Source organism: Ochotona princeps, chromosome 2, assembly GCF_030435755.1.
Source record: "Ochotona princeps isolate mOchPri1 chromosome 2, mOchPri1.hap1, whole genome shotgun sequence".
NCBI classification, from domain to species: Eukaryota; Metazoa; Chordata; class Mammalia; order Lagomorpha; family Ochotonidae; genus Ochotona; species Ochotona princeps.
Window position 1 is genome coordinate 79,520,288 of NC_080833.1, and position 20,171 is coordinate 79,540,458.

The 20,171-nt window shown below is 48.4% G+C and overlaps 1 protein-coding gene across 2 annotated transcripts in view; it reads right to left on the reverse strand.

Moving 5' to 3' along the window:
* The window catches only part of BCAR3 (BCAR3 adaptor protein, NSP family member), a 179,123-nt gene that overhangs the window by 96,867 nt on the left and 62,085 nt on the right, over window positions 1-20,171 (reverse strand). The window contains exons 1-2 of one of the 2 annotated variants that reach the window (XM_058659259.1): window positions 10,984-11,188; window positions 4,665-4,992 (exon numbers count right to left, since the gene is read on the reverse strand). In XM_058659259.1, coding sequence (XP_058515242.1) covers window positions 4,665-4,981 — 317 coding nt within the window. In that variant the 5' untranslated portion in view covers window positions 4,982-4,992; window positions 10,984-11,188. Of the gene's footprint in view, window positions 1-4,664; window positions 4,993-10,983; window positions 11,189-20,171 lie in introns of those variants that run through there. The other variant, XM_058659260.1, reaches the window with a different exon arrangement.

Below are 20,171 nucleotides of genomic sequence, written 5' to 3' on the forward strand. Positions count from 1 at the left end.
TTATGCAGAGCTTCAGGCCACTGTCAGTTAAAACACTTGTGATGAGTCAGTCAGCTCCACTCCTGAGAGCTCATGAAATACTGCATTGTCCTGCCACATGCGCCACGGCACAGGAGGCAGAGGGAGGCCCTGGCAGCTGTTCCCAGGAATGCGTGCCGCCCCGTACCCACAGGCTGGAAAAGGACCCATGCAGTCTCCCAGCACTGATCCCTAGGCTCTGCCAGCAACACACACATCCCAACATCAGGGATCGATCCCCTACCCCACCCCAACTCAGCCCAAGGAAGCTCCTGTATATGCACACAAATTCATCCGGGGAGATAAAGGAACCAAAAGGCCATCAGCTGAACGCTTCTGTCCAGAGGAAATCCTGTCTGCAGGCCCCCAGCAGCAGCCTGGCTCCACTGCTGGAACAAAAGTTCCCTCTGTGACATCAGGCAGCAGGTTCAAGAGCTCCCCAGCTCCCTTTGGCCACCTTTCAAAACCACAAGTACATCCAAGGGCAGCCAAGACAACAACAAAGCCAACGGATACATCTCCAAAGGGGAAAGCCAACTCCCCATCCAGGCCTGCCTTCTGTCTGCTCTTAGGGGCCACAGCTTGTTTCTCCCCAAACCAGGTATCCAAGGTGCTGGGTTAGACAGGGGACTGACCCCTTCTGTGTAACAGGACAGCTCAGAAAGGGTGACCATAGCTGGTACCAACAGTCTAGGGAAGCTGCTGCACATTGGATCTGGGACGGACCCTTCAATATTTCCTGCATACAATCTGAGAAGACTGAGCTAAGTCATTAACTAGCGTGTTACTTCAGGTGTCTCAACAGCTCTGATACTTTCCCAGCTTGTCAATGATGAAGAGGAAGATGTTCATTCTGAAAACCGCCCTGTCTCTCAACACATGGCCATGATGCTCAAACAAGATAGTTCAGGAACATATCATCAAGACATTTAAGGTGTGCGAGGTATTGATAATTCAAGAGGATATGTCACATATGGACCTGACAGCTTAACACAGATTTGTTGGTCAAAAGGGGTATTTTCTCTCCTTTGCCTAGGTTCCTCCATATGGCAGATATCTGGTTACTAAATAAAGATGATTTTTTATGATTAATAAACTATGCATATGTTTTTGGGAAATAACAAACCTGTGGCTATCAGAGAATAGTAGTTCCCCCTTATCCACAGGGGCTACTCTTCGAACCCCCAGTGGATGCCCAAAATGGTGGGTAGTACCAAACCCTATGCACAATGTGCTTGTTTCCTACACATACTCATGACAAACTTGAATTTGCCAATTAAGCAGAGGATTGTTGTAAAAAATGAAATAGAATAGTTATAATAATTACCATATATCTTAGCCTCAGTTTATAATATTTTCTTTGCTTATTGATAACATTTACATCTTCCCTTACAGGAAGTATTTTAGGGTTTCTCTTTGACATATCTAAATTGCCATCAGCACTCTTCCCGAGTTTGTGAACACATACACTGCAATATTGCAACCGGGGTTAGCCTTGTGATGTAGTGGGTTAAGCCACCACCTGCAGGACCAGCATCACAAATGGGTGCCAGGTTGAGTCCCGGTTGCTCCACTTCTGATACATGTCCCAGATAATATACCTTGGAAATTAGCAGAGGATGGCCAAAATGCTTGGGCCCCTGCGCCCATGAAGAAGCGCCTGGCCCAGTACCAGTTGCTGCAGTCATCTGGGGAGTGAACCAACAAATGAAAGCTCTCTCTCAATATCTCTCACTCTCTAGCCCTACCTTTCAAATAAACGAAATACATATTTAAAAATACATATTACAACAAGAGCTTTCTCTGGGTCTCCCATGTGTGCAGGGGCCCAAGGCACTTGGGCCATCCTTTTGTGCTTTCCCAAGCTTTTAGCAGGGAGCTGGATCAGAAGTAGAACAGCCAGGACTTGAATTGGTGCCTACATGTCAGCACCACAGGCAGAAAATTAGCCTACCATGCCTTGGCTTTTCACATGCCCAAATCTTGCTTCTACCATGACTTGTTCTAAGGAGGAATTGAGGCTCATAATCTTTTTAGGAATACTTATAAGCAATAAAAGGTGCTTTGAACCCCTTAAAAGTCAAGCTGTCTCAGGACTTCTTAAAAAATGTGTTAGGAATGGGAGGAAATAAGCCTTTGTGAGGCTCTGACCCACAACCACGTGCTTTCTAACTCAGCATCATTTTTGAAGAGTATCTACTTGTTACTTCCCGGATTCATTAAAAGAGATTTTAAATCAAGAAAAAAAGATACGAATTTTCATTGGCCCAGCTCTGAATCATAAGAAAGCCCTATACCAGCATTGCTTGCTCAGTTTTCCCCAGCCTGGACTTCAAACCCAGGACCTGCACTCACCTCTCACAGTGACCTGCTCTCTGTCCAAGTCAGGGTTCTAATCGGAAAGCTTTGAACTCCTTGCAGTCTGATTGCTTAGACCTTGTTGTTTAGGAAGAACTTCCTCAAGACAGGAAGGTGGGGACTCCATCACCACCTCCTCCCTGCCCAACCCCTCCAGTCAGCTTTGTTTCTTGTTAAAAGTTGGCGCCTAGCCAGGAGTTTCAGGGGGTTTGTGAACTGTGTCCAGTACAGGGCAGGCGCCTGTCTCAGTGCAGAAGAGACGTTCCCAAAGAAAAGGCAAGCCAAGGTCACAGCAGGTGCTTACTCCGGCCCCTGTAGTCTGGCAGCTGTGCTCATTTTTGTTCAGGAGCAACTTGTCCCTGCTGCTTCCCCTCTGCATCTTTGCCCATTCAGGGCCAACAAAGGGACACTATCCACCCAATGCTCAGGGGTGCGCCTATGCAGCTACCTGTTCCATCAGCAGCCCATTGCTACATCTGAGTGTGCAGGACATCCATTTAGATTTTCTGGAGCAGGTCCAGGGCCTTCCAACCCCAGGAACTTTCTGATTTAGTACCAGAAACATTTTAAGAATCTACTACTTCTTCAGGGAATACCTAGGTCTGCACTTATTTACTTCTTGTATTACTACAATTCTGAAATTGAAACTAATCCTTTTTTTAATTTTTAAAAACTCTCTGAGTTTTATTCATTTGAAAAGCCAAGCCATGGCCAGGATCTGGTAAACCAATCCAGGTCTCCTATGTGTGCATTAGCAAGAAGTTGGAACAGGAGTAGGGCCAGGACACAAACTCAAGCACTCGGATATGAGATGCAGCTGTCTTAGCTGCTACCCCAAACAGTTGCCTCTAAAATTCTGAACCCTTGTCTGCCTACCCCTCTACCAACTTACACTTCATCTTAGCCAAAAGGCCGAGAAGCAATTCTACTAACTTACTACACTCCAGCGGCATGCTATGTTTCAAAGATGTCAGTGTTGTGGCACAGTCGGTTAAGACACACCTAAGATATGACACCCGCACCCCATACTGGAACACCAGTTTGGGTCCCAGCTGCTCTGCTTCCATTCCAGCTACCTGCCAATAAGCCTAGGAAGGCAGCAGAGATAGCCCAGGTACTTGGACTCCCTGCCACCCACATGGGAGACCAGGATGGAGTTCCTGATCAACACAGTCATTTGAGAAGTGAACTAGCACGTAGATTTCTTTCTCTCTGTCTTCCTCCACTTCCCCCACTCCATAACTCCACCTTTCTAATTAATTAATTACAAAAATAACATGCCAAACTTGCTCCCAATGGTTTTCTGAACTCAATTTGCCCATGCTTGTAACATCTTGGAAGACTTGGGGCTGCAAGTCTTAGAGACCTGCCCATCCTACCAAGAGGCACTATTCTCAATATATCAGCAGCGTATCATGCAGTTTCTACACATTCACTATAATGTGCAGTTATCTTGCTTGCTTACTTAAACTTCTTACCCAGTCCCTCCCTAGAACACAAGCCTGATGAAGACACGGTTTCAGATACACTGTTAACACATTCCCACCACCAGGTCTAAGTGCAAGAACAGACTACTGCAAAGATTCATTGCTAGAACGCCTTCAACACCAGACCAAACCTTCAATTAGGACACTCAAGGGACTGGGCAGAATTTTCATGGTGACACCAAGGCTTCATGAAGTCACTGTATTTTATTGAAAAAAAAAAAAAAGAAATCAATGTATTTTGGGAACTGACATGATGCCTCAGTACATTAAGCCATCAACTGCAATTCCAGCATCCTTTGTGGCTATCAGTTTGTGTCCCTACTGCTCCACTTTTGGTCCAGCCACCTCCCTGCCAATGTGCCTGGGGAAGGCAGCAGAAGATGGTTCAAGCCCTTGGGTTCCTGTACCGGAGACCCAGATGGAATTCCAGGCTCTTTGCTTATGGCTGGCTGGCTGCTGTAGCCTTTTGGAGAATGAACTGGTAAGTGGAACATCTCTCCCTCTGTCTTTCTCCTCTCTCCCTCTCTGTCTCCTCTCTCTGTGTACCTCTATCTTTCATATAAATAAAAATGAATCTTTAAAATAATGATGATGATGATGATTCCAGAGGAGGGACAGTGGGTAGGAATAGATTAAAAACCAGTGCTAGCCATGAGTTGTGACTATTAAAGCTAGGTGACAGGGCCTGTGGTAGTTCAATAGGCTACCTGCTCTGTGAACCTATCCCACTGCTCCTACACAAGAACTCCCCTGAACACCCTTGGAGACAAGTCATTTTCACCCGTCAGTTAGGGAAGCTACCTGAAGGTGAAGGCTTCACCCTTCCAGTCTTGCAGTGGGCTTCCCTGGATGATGTCCTGGGTCAGAGGCGAGTTCTGTCGTGGGGACTTGGAGTGGGGCAGCGTGCCCATGTGGCTGAAGCCATCGCAGGATCGGACAGAAGGAGGGCCCTTTTTCTTCCGTGGAAGGGTACCATGTATGGACACGTCCTGATAGACCTCCCCGTGGTGCTCAGCGAGAGGGGACTTGCTGCTCATCAGGTCCATGGAGGAGGCCAGGGGAAACTGGTGGTTCATTGGCATGTTTCTGGGAAGACTTGCAAACTTTCCTGCGGCCATGATGCTCAACTCTGAGGTGGAAAGAAAGCATGAAAGCATCATTCAGAGAGGCTCTCCAGTGCTACTTTCCCACCCTACTCAAGGACAGGGGGACAGGCCACCTAACAAGAGAAAATCATACAAAGACAAGCACAGGCGGCAGCATCACTGATGGAGTCCAGCACCAATGGGAATCATAGGCACGTCCTACTCTTAGGAGCCTGTACAGAAACTCTCCTGGATGGGCAACAAAACCAAATAGCAAACACACACAGAGTCATGAGAAGTCCACAAACCATTTCAACACCTTGGACAACAGAAGTTGATGGAAAAGTATAGCTCACAGAGCAGGACAACAGGCAGCCCCACGGTTTAATACATGTATTAGAGAAACCGTTACAAACTGCTACATAATTTAGCTCACCTTTTTCCACCGTCCTACAAAAAATAAGAATACGTGAGGATGGCTGGTATTCTGTTAGAACATCTCTGTGCCAACCTAGCCCTTCATTTACCACCCAAAGGAATGGGGCAAAACTCTTCAAACAAACAGCTGGTGCTTCTGCATAAACCAGAGTGCTCTAACAAAGACAGGCAAGGGTCGGGAGGTGGACCATTTTTCCATCCATCAGTGGGCTCAGCTGCAAAGGAAAGCCACCAGGGTAGAGGTTCCACTCATATTGTCCCCCAGAGAGAAGAGGAAAATGCCTGCCATCATCAATGCCCAAGGGGGCCTGTGTTCTCAGGAAGGGGAAGGAGGGAAGAAAGGTAACAAGCAGAGGAGCAGAAAAGGAAAGGAAAATGGCTCCTCAAGCTGTATGCAAAAGTAGCCCCCACGCTGCTCCAAGCTGTGGTCCCAAGCAGAAATGCTCACTCAGAGGCAAGGCCATGCTCCCGGCTCCCCCAGAACAAACTGCTTTTACCCTAAGTCGGATGATATAAGCCTTCTGTTTTTTGAAAGGCAGAGTTAGAGAGGAGAGAGAGAGACAGAGATTTTTCATCTGCTGGTTCACTCCCCAAATGGTCACAAAGGCCAGAGAACAGCCCTTGGCTCTGTCCTCCTCCCAGAATCCCAATTCCAATTCTACACATTCCACCTTTTCCACTGCACTGGCCGGGGAGATCTGGGAGTGAAAATCATCACTCAAGAGTACTGCCATCATCAGCTCTATGAGGAAGTTGGAGACTTTGGCTCCAAGTTTGGGCATGAAGGCAATCAGTCAGACAGAAAGTGACTGAGGTGGAGCTGGGATAAAGGCAGCAGGCTATGCAGGATAGATCTACTGTGTGTGCAACAAAACACATGGGATCTGCTCTATGTGTGTGCAAAGAGCCCACAGGTGCTAAGGTGAGTGGAAGGAGACCCTTCATTCTCCCCATGCCCTCGCTCTTTGTCAAGCCTGGGAACTCTGAGGTTTGTTTGCTCCATGTTTAATTGGGACCACACAAAAGGCCTGGCTCCAGCAGATGCGCAACAATGAAAACTCGGGAGTGCCCGTGAAGGCCCCTCCCAGCTCTCACCAGTACCTGGTACCCTGTCAGCACTCACTCCATGTTAATCGTTATTAAAAAAAAAAAAAAAAGAATCCCAACTTCCTGGCCCTCTTTGCCGCTCCACCAGTGCCGCAGGTGACTGGGATCCCTCTACTTGATACTCCCCGCTCACCCCAGCTGTGAACTCTTGCTGATCAAGCAAGCTACAGCACCTCCCTTCCTCCTAGGCAGGCCTGGATCATTTCAAAGATACACAGAGAGCCAGCGCACCCAACAGGGCCTCTTCATGTGCAAGAGGCCAACAACAACTGGGCAAACCTATTGCTAAGCTGGCATGACAGGCACCAAATCTCAGCAATTGTAGTGTCCCTGGCAGCCTGCTTCCTCTCTGCAAGCCCAAGATCTATCTGGACTTCAAGACTGGGCTACAGTGTTCTGGGGTCATATGACCCTCAGCAAAGCACCCACGTCCACTTTATCTGCAACTGGAAATGTTAGCAGCTCCCCTTGCTACCCTCAGCTCCAAAGACCTGGAAGGGCTCACCCTACAAAAGACACTGGGAAGGGACAGTGCCTTGACTCAACAGGCTAATCTTCCACCTTAAAGTGCTGACATCCCATGTGGTCTCCGGTTCATGTCCTAGCTACTCCACTTCCCATCCAGCTCCCTGTTCATGGCCTTGGAAAGCAGAGGAAGATGGTCCAAAGCCGTGAGACCCTGCACTCATGTGGGAGTCCCAGAAGAGCTTCAGATCGGCTCAGCTCCACTTGCTATGGCCTTTTGGGAATGAACCCATGGATACTTCCCTCTCTGCTTCTCCTTTCCTCTATAAATCTGCCTTTCCAATAAAAATAATAAAATCTTATTTTAAAAAGGAAAAAGACGATTACACTGGAATAAACCAAGATAGCTGGGCCCCAATCCCCAACCAGGAGAACTCCAACGAAGAAAAACATAACTCAGACATAGACACTCTTCTGCTGGTAGGGACTATAACCAATTCTGACAGAAGGATTCACATGGCATCTCAACCACAGAGTCAAAGTGCTCTGGGGGACTGAAGTTTACAAAGCAAAGCCTTCCATGAGGATGCTGGGGCTGGGGATGGAAGTGTGCAGGTGTGCAGGAAGGCGTAGGTGGGGTGTTGTATCCCTGGTTCAGGCCAGGAACAGATCATGAAGTCCCGCCTGCCCCAGGTCTGGGCTTGGCTCGAGGGCCAGGAAGACCTGGAAGGCAGGGACAGACTGCAGCAGAGATCCAGGACCAGGCAGGGAACCCTGGAGGCAGGGGGAGGGGGTTCTGGCTGACCCTAAGGCAAAGAGAAAGCCTCTGACCCAGGGCAGTGCCAGGGCTGGGAGGACAGAGAGAATGGCACAGCCAGTGGCTGGGAGTTTGGCGAGGCACCATTAGCTGCCATGTGCTGTCAGAAGGGGACCTTCACAGGAAGAAGCGGGACAGGCTCACTACACGTGGCATGCCAGCGGGATGGTGCAGCAGGAGGCTAGTGAACCAGTACATGGAAGCTCTCTCTGTACATCTTTCCGTCTTTCCAATAAAATGATACATAAATGTTAAAAAAAAAAAGGTAAATAAAAAGTTTACATATGTGCCATGAAAAACGAGGGCAGGTGCAACTGCTATTGATGCACACAGGGATCTTTCGAGAGCGGATCCCTCCGCTTGCTATAACCTGGTGTGGGAATCTTTCAGGTGGCCAGGAACCGAACCAGATGCAGGAATCCCCTTGCAGCCGCTATCTCACCAGGGCTCCTTCACACTTACAAAGCCAGAGGCCAGGACAGAGTTCTGGAAACAAAGTGGTCTGGGAAGCTCTTTCTGGGAAGCTCACAGAATCTGGATGTCCAAGTCACAACCCAAGGCAATGGCATCAGAATGTCTGTAGGCCAGGGCCCAGCACCTGTCTTTTCAATCGGACATATGGCACCAGGGTTGAGGTCCACTGGGTTAGCGATAAGGCTCCTTGGCCCAGAACAACTTCCTCTCAGAACTCCTTGACTGGGGGAATCGATAGAGCTGGTTCCATGCAGTCAACAGAAGCATCTGTTCCAAAGTCAGCCTGTTGGATACTGGGGACAGTGTGTACCAAGTCAGAATGGTCCCTGTGCTCAGGAAGTAGAATACATGTAAACACACCAAGCCAAGTAGACAGACCTGGCACAGGCATGAAAGAACTTGAAAACATTCATTTTAAAAAGTGGCATTACAGGGTGGGTACCCTGCCATAAGCTAAGCTTCTGCCTCTAGTGCCATCATCCCTTTTGAGCACTGGTTCGAGTCCTGCGTGCTCCACTTTTGATCCAGCTCCCTGCCTATGGTCTAGAAAAACAGTAGAGGATGGCCCAAAGCCTTTGGACCCTGCTCGTGTGGGAGATGTGGAAGAAGGTCCTGGCTTCTGACTTCAGATTGGTTCAGCTCTGGCCATTGAAGCTATTTGGGGGATGAACCAGCTTATGGAAGGGTAACTCTGCCCTTCAAGTAAAAAGCAATCATTTTTTTAAGTGGCATTAAGAAGCTTTTTTGGTACAAAAAATGTGAAATTCATGCCTAGCTCTTACATAATCTACATTTCCACAACTTTTTTGAAGATCCTTCTTCCAGGCACAGCAAATAAGCTTGGATAAAGCCTTTCTTCTTCTTCTTCCCTTTTTTTTGGGGGGGGGGGAAGCTTAATTTGTTTATTTGAAATGCAGAGTGACAGAGAGAAAGACAAAGCAATTTTTTCCTTCTGTTGAGTCATTCCTTTAAGTGGACACAACATTTGGGACTCAGTCCTACAAAAAAAAAAGTCCAGTTGAGACTTTGGCCATTGGACTTCACCTCTCATGTGGGGAAGTCGACGCAGTGTCCTAACTTGGTTTAATGCCAACTGGTTAAGGTCAGAGACCGTGGGTCTAGATATGAAAGGGAGAAATCCCTGTGAATGTCCAGGGTGACATAGCCTGTGTGGTGCCCCCTGACCCTGGGCAGCCGCTGGGCTCTGACATGCTTGTGCACCGTGGCCCAGCTCACTTGCTTCACCAAAGACACCGCTGAGCTCACAAGTTGAGGCAGAGATAAGCAGACTCTGCCTTTAGGTTTTTCCCTTTTATTTCTGAAATGGGATCTTCTCCAAAGTCATAGATGGTTATCTGACAAAGGCTTTGAGAAATGCCTAGCTTTCTTAAGTCTGGAAATGTAACTGGCTTGGCTGCTAGGGTTGATGCGGACAGAAAATGTATGGCTTGGATCTTGCAGTTGTTTGTTCTGATCTGTTTTTGTTCTTGCTTTCTGCAGAGTGACAAAGTGGGGACCTGGGACCCCGGGAGATAGTAAATTGGCTTATCCACTTAGAATACAGTTTTTTTTTTTTTTTTTTTTTTTTTTTTTTTGCTTAAGTTGACAACTGACAGTATTTCCCCCACCGCAACTTTCGAAGCAAACTCATTAAGTCTAGTGGCCTGAATCATTCCACGGATTGCATTTCAGTAAACACATCCCAGGATTTAAGTTCTTGGACATCCATCTGACAAGCAGGTCTTCCTCCACAAACAGGAGACTGAGAGCTAAAGTTAATCATCCTGGAAATGCCAGGTTTCTGGGCAGCACCTCCGAGAACACGGAATCCGGGCGGTGGGGCGCGCGGGCCACCGCCAGGTGTTGCCAGCCCGCAGAACACATCGCCACCCCCGCACTGCCTGGAGCACCACTCCGAAGCCGATCCCTGGCAACTCAGAGGGAGATGGGGGCTCCCAGACTGACCGTCCCTAGCCACTGTTTTTTCCCCCTTACAGAGGTCTTTGTAGCCTTGGGAGATAAGAACCAAGGTTTAGAGCGGTCCCCAGCGAAAGCAAGACGCGAGTGGGACCTCGTGGTTTCTTCCCTGGTAACAGAGGTCACCGCCCCAGCCAACCTGCCCAGCGCCCCAACGCGCGGCGTCCCGGCCAGCTGCTGCGGAGCTGCCTCCGGCTCAGGCTCCGGCTCCCGACCAGCGTCCACACCTGACCCGGAGCCCTCCGAAGCAATGGGGGAGCCCCACAACCAACTATTCACTCCTTCCCAACAAAGGGACACAGAGGGAGGCAGCGGGGGTCCAGCGCTCTCTGGGCAAACTTCCTACTTGCCCTCTCTCAGCCGGAGTGCTGACTGCGGAGCCCCTGGGGGGCCCCGGCCTCTCCTCTCTCTCCCCTCCCCAACCTCCACCAACCTGCGGCAGGCTGGGGTCGGGCGAGGGCCAGGGCCCGGAGATGAGGCAGAAGAGCTTGGCCATGGAGCAGTTGTGCTCGCTGCAGACCGCCTCGGGCCACGTCCAGGGGCGCCCCCAGAGCGTCCTGGGCCGGCTGGAGCCACCTCAAAACCAATGCGTCCCCCACCCCCGGCCCCAACGCCGCCTCCAAAAGAAAACAACTACCACCTTCAGCACCGCTCGACTTTTCCCCAGAGCCTAAACTTTTAAGCAACAAACTTCGCCGCCTTCCTAACTGGGGAGTGCAAGAGGAGCGGCACCAGTCCAATGACCCTGAAGACTCACCTCCCCGTTTGGGCGCCCGGGCTTGGGTCTCAGAGGCTCCGCGCAGCCGGCCACGCGCAGCCCGCTCTGCCTCTGCTCTGGGAGCCGAGTCCGCTCATGATCCGCCCGGCGCACCCGCGGAGCAGCCCGCGCTCCGGCTCCGGCTCCGGCTCCCGGCCCGGCACCAGTCCCGGCGGCAGGAGGCGCAGCTCTGAGCCGGCGCGGTGCGCTCTGGCCCTCAACTGGTGATTTGCGGCTGGGCGGCCCCACCCCGCCGAGCCGATTCGCGAGGCCCTACGGAACCCCCCTTGACATTTGCATTCAGTCACCTCGCTTGGCTCTGCTCTGTCTCGACTTCAGGGCTTGACTCTGGGGGTCTTCAGGAGTTTGCAGGGTCGACCCCTTCCTTGCTGAAGCCCTCCCTTGAGAGAGACAGAACTTCGCCCAATCCACTGCCCTCCGCGCCCACGTTATTTAATCACCGGGAGGATTGCTTTGCTGCCTGCAGACACCTGGCTGGCTTTCAGATTAGGGGGTTGATGGGACAAAGACCCAGGTAAGCCACAAATAAACAAGCCAGGGGAGCGGGCCTATCAGTCACACTTACAGGGGTCTGTATGAAAGCCAAGTGTGGGGTGGAGGTGTTTAATGGGGGGTGAAAATTGAAGCCAATTGCAGGGTTCACGGTTCCCGATTACCAAACCATTGAAGCAGTGTGTGTGTGGACACTCAGTTCAGCTCCAGGCAGACTTTATATAACTGTAAAACGTAGAACAAAACAGTATCTAAAGGAGATATCCATGACCTTGGTTGGAGTAGACACCGGCTTCTTAAAAAACAGTACTAAGTATACAGGGGGAAAAAATGGATCATTGGACATTAAAATTAAGAACTCCTGTTCGGGCGGAGGGGGGGAAGCCAAGCTGTGAAAAAGTTTAATTGTAGCACATAACACCCAACACAGGACTTGTATTCAGAACATGTTAAAAAACCTCCAAATCAGTAAGAATAGGAAAGAAAATTAAATATAGGAGATGATGTTGGGGCTTAGTAAGCTAAACTGCTGCTGCTTAGGGCACCTGCATCCCTTATCCGAGTGGGTTCAAGTCCCTGCTACTCCAGTTTCAATCCAACTTCCTGCTAATGAGATAAGAAGCAGAAGATGGTCCAAGTACTTGAGTTCTTGTTACCCGCATGAGACCCAGATGGAGTTCCTGGCTTCTGGCATTGGCATGAAGCCATTTGGAGAATGAACCAGTATCTCTCTCTCTCTCTTACTTTCGTTATAAAAAATTAATTTTTCATTTGAAAGGCAGAGTTACAGGGGGTGGGAAGAAAAGGGGAGGAACTCTTCCATCTGCTGGTTCACTCATGAGATGGCTGCAGTGGTCAGGGTTGGGCAAGGCTGAAGCCAGCAGCCAGGTCATCCACGTGAGTAACAGGGGTCCAAGCACTGGGACCATTGTCAGCTGCTTATTCCAAGCCATCATCAGGGAGCTGGATCAGAAGTGGAGCAACTAGAATACTACACAGCAGAAAGAATGAATCAACTACTTGCATAAGATGAGTGAATTTCACAAATATGATGTTAAGTGAAACTAGATGCAAATAAGTACAGATTATAGAATTGCATTTACAGAAATTTCAAAAGCAGTCAAAATGTATCTTTGATGCTAATACTGAAGATAATGATTTTTTTCGAGGTATGGGTGGTGAAAGAATAGGATCCCAGAGGGAACATCTTGGCAGTAGTAATCTTCTGTGTCTTAATCCATGTTCTCTTTATCTGGGTATGTCGCATTTTATAAAACAACTCTTGTGAGGCTGCCACTGTAACAAGCAGGTAAAGCCACTGCCTGTAGTGGTGGCATCCCACATGGGCACCAGTTTGACTCCTGGTGGCTGCTCCATTTTCTATCCAGCTCCCTACTCATGTGCCTGGGAAGGCAGCAGAGGATGGCGCATGTACTTGGATCCTTACATCCATGCAAGAGGCCCAGATGAAGTTTCTGGCTCCTGGATTCAGACCAGCTGAGCTCCAGATGCTGCAGCTGATTGAGGAGTGAACCAGTACATGGAAGATCTCTCCCTCTTTTTTAGTCTCAACTTGAATACACACACACACACACACACACACACACACACACACACAGAGGAAGAGGGAGAGAGAGACTTGTTTGTTTTTATTGGAAAGGCAGATTTATGGACAAAAAGAACCAAGAGGAAGATCTTCCATCAGTTGGTTAACTCCCATGCCATCAGTTGGCAACAGCTTAAGCTGAGCCAATCTGAATCTGGGAGCCTGGAGCTTCTTCTGGGTCTCCCAGGTGGTTGCAGGGTTCCAAGGCTTTGAGCCATTCTCGATTGCTTTCCCAGGCCATAAGCACAGAGCTGGATGGGAAGTGGAGCAGCCAGGGTACGAACTGACACCCCCACCACTGGCCCCAGATTTTTGTGAGGAGTCAAGGCAATAATGGATGGGAAAGAGTCCAGCACAGTTTTTGTTAGCTCTCAACTAGAGTGGACCACACATTTTACCATTCATCTTTGCAAGGTACCTGTGAGGGAAGCAGCACCTCTGGACCCCTTATGTATGGGAGGAAACAGAAAGCTTAAGGAGCTTCAGCCAAAATTCATCCAACATGGGCCCAGTGCAGTGGCCTGGTGGTTAAAGTCCTCGCCTTGCATATGCTGGGATCCCATGTGGCTGCCAGTTCTGATCCTGGCAGCCCCGCTTCCCATCCAGTTTCCTGCTTGTGGCCTGGGAAAGTGGTGAAGGACAGCCCAGGGCCTTGGGATCCCACACCCATGTGGGAGACCCAGGAGTGGCTCCTGGCTTCGGATCAGCACAGCTTCAGTCATTGCAGCCGCTTGGGGAGTGAATCAACAGACGGAAGGTTTTCCTCTCTGTCTCTCCTTCTGTTTGTATATCTGCCTTTCCAATAAAAAAAAATTCATTCAACACTTTTTTGCAGACCCACTATGTGTCGGGATGTGTAGCTGGTGAATCACATATATTTTTTAATTAATTAATTTATTTATTTATATTGGAAAAGCAGGTTTACAGAGAGAGAAGGAAAGGTCTTACATCCAGTGATTCACTCCCCAAATAGCTACAATACCTGAGCTTGGCCTGTCTGAGGCCGGGAGTCTAGAGTTTCCTCTGGGTTTCCCATGTGGGTACAGCAACCCGATGACATCTTCTGCTCTTTCCCAGGCACACTAGCAGAAGTAGAACAGCTAGGACTCAAACTGGCTCCCATAAAGGATGTCTTCACCATAGGTGGAAACTTAACCTATTAGTCCTGGTGCTAGCCCTGAATCATGTATTTTAATTTCAAGTTCAGTGGATCTTTCTACCATTCCACAATCTCATTTCACCTTTGTTCCCTGAGCCCAGTACATGGCAAGTGCTCATTGTTTTAACTGATGAGTAATGCGAGTATTTTTAATAGAAGTTTTGATTATGCATTCTCATGCTTTACAGAAAGAAACTGAGCAAGTGAAGTAGCTCTCTCATCTCTGTCTCCCATCTGCCCAGCCACCTTCTTCAGCAGGCAAGCCCTGTTATTTAAAACATTGGGCACCACAGGAGTTTGTGTGTGCCTTTATCTCAATCCTATACAAAAACGTAATGCACTAAGCCCATCATTCCATACTTTTCCTTTTAAAATAACCACTTTGCAATAATTGAACTTGAATTTTTCTCTATATTGGTATCAAGGGACTCCCTTCATTTTTTTTACTGTGTGGCATTTCTTTGGAAGGGTACACCATAATTTACTGGGTATGTAGCTTGTTTCCAATCCTTTCCTATGACAACCAACACCATCATAATATGACATATTAATAAACTTTCAGAGGGAGAGCTGCTGAACCACAGGGTGTATGCCTCTATAGTTTTGGTAAATAATGTCAAATTGCCTCCCATCAGAGTTGTACCATTTTATACTCCTTAGCAAGGTAAGAAAACAATCTATTTTTTTCCCACAGCCTCATCAGAAAGTGTTACTAAACTTATGAATTTAATTATTATTTGAGAGGGAGAGAGAGAGAGAGATCTTCACTTCCCTGGGCCAGATTCAGGAGTCAGAAGCACAGTCCAGGTCTCCCACTGAGTGGCAGGAACCCAATTACTTGAGTCATCATCAGCTCTCTCCTGGAGTCTGTACTGTTAGGAAGCTGAGAATCTGGAGCCAGAGTTAGGAATCCAACCTAGGCCCTCCAAGTGTGGGATGCGGGCATCTTAACTTCTAGCTACAAGTCCATATGGAGCTTTAACTCCTTGCGCTATAAACGGCAAATCCTTTTTCAATGACAATACTAAAGAAAATAAGTGACATATGCAAAGCACGTTATTTCAGGAAGTTTAATAAGGAAGGCAGCAGAGTGAATTAGGGAAATGAGAGCCAAGGTGGAGACAGTGATGAGAAGGCTGCCGCAGTCACCTTGCTATCTATCACATGACAAGGGCTTTCTCTAAGGCTTGTGGCAATGGGAACGGAAGTGAAGAACCAAAGCTCCTGCCAAGAAATCATTGGTAAGAGTTAATAATTAGGGCCTGGCACAGTAGCCTAGAGGCTGAAGTCCTCGTTTGGCATGTGCCGGGATCCCTTATGGGTGCAGGTTCTAATCTTGGCAGCCCTGCCTTCCCATCCAGCTCCCTGCTTGCAGCCTGGGAAAGCAGTCAAGGATGGCCCAAACTCTTGGGTTCCTGCACCCACGTAGGAGACCTTGAAGAGGCTCCAGACTCCTGACTTAAGATCAGCTCAGCTCTCGTCTCTCCCCTCGCTCTCTCTCCTCTCTCTCTCTCTTCTCTCCCCTTCTTTCCTGATCTTCACCACCCCTACCTTGTTCCTGCTTCGTTGGAATAAACCTCCTAAGATTAAAAAAAAAAAAAAAAGATCAGCTCAGCACCGGCCATTGTAGCCACTTGGGGAGTGAATCCATGGATGGAAGATCTTCTCTGTCTCTCCTCCTCTCTGTATATCTGCCTTTCGTTAAGAATAAATAAATGTAACATACTGGTTACGCAAAACCGTGTCAATTCCATAATGTTACAAATTGCTGTTAATGTTATATTGGGACTCTTAATTGACTGGGATGATATTCTACCAGCTCTAACTTTGGACCAGAAATGGTCTCCCCAAGAAACTGTTCAACCCATCTGGACAATAAGTAGCTGGACTCTATGTTTGGTATATGTTTGCAAGGAAAGAATCTTGATTGAATTTGAACTGTAATACTGCACCAAGGTGGAGGAATCCACCAGGGAGGAGGGGCGTGGGGAGGGGTGGGGGGATTCCCAGAGCCTATGAAACTGTCACATAATGCATAATAATTAATAAAAAAAGTAAAAAAAAAAGAATAAATAAATGTTTAAAAAAGAGTTAACAATTAGCAATGACAGTAGTCCCAGCGACAATAGCTACAATTGGTTTAGGATGCCAAATATTATCCTAGATGCTTTACTGGCCTCAGGCCACATGTTAGTACCATTATTGCCCCCGTTTCACACATGTGAAAAGTGAGTTCTACCAATCAATGCGAATTGACATGAGATGTTAGTGGCAGCGGTAAGCCAGCCCCCAGCTGTCTGGCAGTCGGTTAGGAGTGGTCAGTCTTCTGTCTGCACGCCTGCCTTGATAACAGGTGCAGAAGAGGCCAGAGAATAGATGCCCCTGGTGGGAGAGCCTTGCATTGAGCATTTCCCTCGTGTTACAGTGTCCCTATCCGTCAGAGGGACCAGCATCCCCGTTCTGCTGATAAATAACCAAGCCCTGCTCAGATCTCCTGTTCTCCAGGAAACCTTCCCTAGCACCGGACTTCATACACCCCTGGCAGCACCTTTTCCTCTCTGAGACTTGTCACAAGTTTGACACATATCTTTTTGTTAGTGCTACCTAATAGCTGATCTATGTCTAGAACCTTGGAACTTTCATTACACTACCACAAAGCTCACAATAGGCTGCCTGCATAGATTGCCAAGAGCGTGGGCTGGGCCAGAAACAACCTTAGGATTCAACTTTCCCCTATGCTTACAGTTAGCTGACTTGTACTTAAAGTTTCCATCAGCAAAGCCACGGAGTGGTCCAGCCCAGGAGGTGAGCCAAAGAGCGGCACAGCTGTGACCACTGGGCAGGATGAGAAGCCTCGCCAAGCAGCATCCCACCTGGAGGGATCCTTCTCTGCCACCCAGAAGGGTTTTCCATCCCACCCCACAACACCACTAGTTAGCAAGTAGCTGGGGTAGGCATCAGGTGCACACCCTTCAAAGGATAGCAAACCCCAATGTCCTAGCCTTGCTGAGCTCCAGGAGGAATAGATACGGAGCATAGGTGCTTAAGCTATCATGGATGAAGACCAAACAGGAAATCTGAACTTAAACAGTTGTAGGCAGAAAAAGTTGAGAATTCCCTGAAGTTAACACTCAGTAGACCACTGATACAAAGAACTGGCTGCTCTGCGTGGACCTGCTGAGCAGCAAATGTTGTAGTATTCTTGAAAGGCCTTAGCCCCTGTGTTTCTGCTCCTGGAAGAGCTAGCCATGTCCTTGGTGGCCAGAACCCCCACCTGCCAGACAGGGAAGTCCACACCTGCCCCAAGGGATGGTAGAAGCTGCATGTCCTCACTGTCAGCAGATTCATGGTAGGAGGCCTGTGGCTCAACTGGGCCTCAGTAAACACTGAGTGAATCTTGGGTGAAACCACCTCTTCAGGACCAACCTAATCCACAAACTCTCGACGCTGTTCCCCTAATGTAAAGGCTAGCTTTTCATTTATGAGCATTCTAGCTTACATTCAGCAACTTGGAGAAGTTACCCTAAATATCTCTGAGGCCACAAAGATCTGGTTGATTTTAGCTTTCTCCTTTGCACAGCTTTCTGTTTTCTCTGACTATACATATACACTGGCTGTATTATTTAAAATGCAACTGTGCAGACAAGTCCACCAACCTAGGATAGCATTGCTCATCACAGGAGATGTAGAGATGAACACCCACCCAGGACCTTCCAGGTAGTGGGGAACCACATAGGGTGACAGAAGGATGGGGCAGCAACAAAATGCCCCTATTCTAAAGGAGGGACTGAAGTCCTGAGGGACAGAAAGGGGATGGTGGTGAAAACAGACATGAGTGGAGAGATTTCAACTGGGAAAAAAGCTCAACTATGGAACTAGAGAGAGAGAGAGAAAGCAAATACATATGAAACCCAGCGGCAATGGCCTCCCAAGTGCGCAGAAGGGGCTTGGTTTAGGTGCAGCAAAAAAACTGTCCCAGCAGGGCAGCCACAGCAACTGTTAAGTGCACATATAAGAAGCATGGCTGGAGGAAATAGTGGGGCCTGAGAAATGTCCAGCACTCCACACAGAAGGAGCCACACGGAGAAGCCCTGGTGTGTGTGGCTGTGCTGCTTCGCCTTTGAGAGCATGTACTGTACCTGCTCAAATGCACGTGCTAGGACATCCTGGGTGCAGTCTCTCTGGAGTGTAAGGATAGGGAAGGCCTTTTTTTTTTTTCCTGGCCAAGGGCAATTTACCTATTTGCAAGATCATCTGCAGATCGTGGGAAACTATCAACCTCAAAATGAACCTGCTGGAGAGGCCTTGCATTTCAAATCTTGCCTGAGGTTACTTTAGCAGAGCCAGCCCAACCAAATGATTGAGTGGGCATTACAGGCCTGAGGGCCGGACGTTCCCCACCCCTGCTCTGGCAGCATGGGGAAATCACAGCACATCTATCCTCTGGCACACACTCAGCTGCTGGTGAGAATGAGGCAATTCTCATTAAGTGTGAAATAGTAACTGAAAAAAAAAATACTCAAGTTGTTCTTTTGATGTGAAGCAACAAGCTTCTGTATTTGCTTGTATACATATGGGATGACCATGGGTGAGGACCGGATGCAGTTGCTGGCTCTTGAGTTCAGCTTGGCTATTGTGAGCATGAAGGGAGTGAAACATGAGTGGGAGATCTCTCTGTGTGTGCCTTTCAAATAAAAATAAATAAAATGCACAATTTTAAGTAATTTATGTAACACTATGTGCCAGATGCCAATCTTAGAGAGATGATGCATTGATGTGAGTTAATACTTATCTGATTCAGAGAAATCAGTGTGTGTGTGTGTGTGTGTATGTATGTTGAGGGTATTAACATTATCCCAACTCCTGTGTTACAGATGAAGACATGGTCCCCACCCAGGCTCCTCAGCAATACACAAATGGGCTAAGCTATGACCCCAGGCCACCCACCAGATCATAGTGCCTTGCAGGGATCCAGCAAAGAACATGGCATTCAGAATGTAATAGCCCTGCCTTTGCATCCCAATTGTTGCTGATTGGCTACCTGATAATGAGTAAGGGTGCATTTGTACCTCAGTTTCTCCATATGGAAAAGTGGGTCAATCACCTTGTACCTCATGACACTGCTGTGGGAAGTTCATAAAATAAGCTCACTGCCAGTCACTTGCTGAGCACCTGAGAAAACACAGGCTATTTCTCCTTTTGAGATTCAGTTACTTCCACGCATATGCATTTTATTGGCCGCTTCCAAGACTGTGGGACCACATCTGAAGCTTCAAGGGAGAAAGGGGCAAGCTGACCAAGAGAGCAACAAACACTGAATGAACACTTCACCCGCTTTACGGTTTTGCCTAAAACTGGTCTGGTGAAGGCAATGCAATCAAAACTATTTGTAGAGTTAAAAAATTCAATCCAGGGTGAAACATTGTCAAGAATGAGGATTTGGAGACTCAAGAATTGCTCAATGACACTGCACCCAGGACTGACATTTAGATGTTCGAAATTCCACCTCCCACCCACTTTCCTGCTGGGCGCCAGGGCGACACCAGGCCCCAGGCGCGTGCATAAGGAAAGCATCTGTAGAAACAAACTGATGGTAGCCAGGTGGCTATAGCCCCTTTGGGGTGGGGAGAGAACGTCTGGTTTCATCACGTGCTGCTTCGTGACAGAGCCAAGGGCCCCACCTGTCTGTGTGACAGACCTGTCCCTGTGGGAGCCACAGCTGGGGTCAGGTTATCATCCCTTTGTTTATAGTGCTTATCTTTATAGCCTCCGCTGTTCCACAAAAGAGAACCCAGGCCATTCTGGAACACAGCACAGGTGGCCTGTGTGAGCAGGTGGCCTCCATGGCAGGGTAGGGCAGGGCAGGGGCCAAAGGAGAGTGCCTTGGCCAGTGGCCTCCTGCTTGGGCTA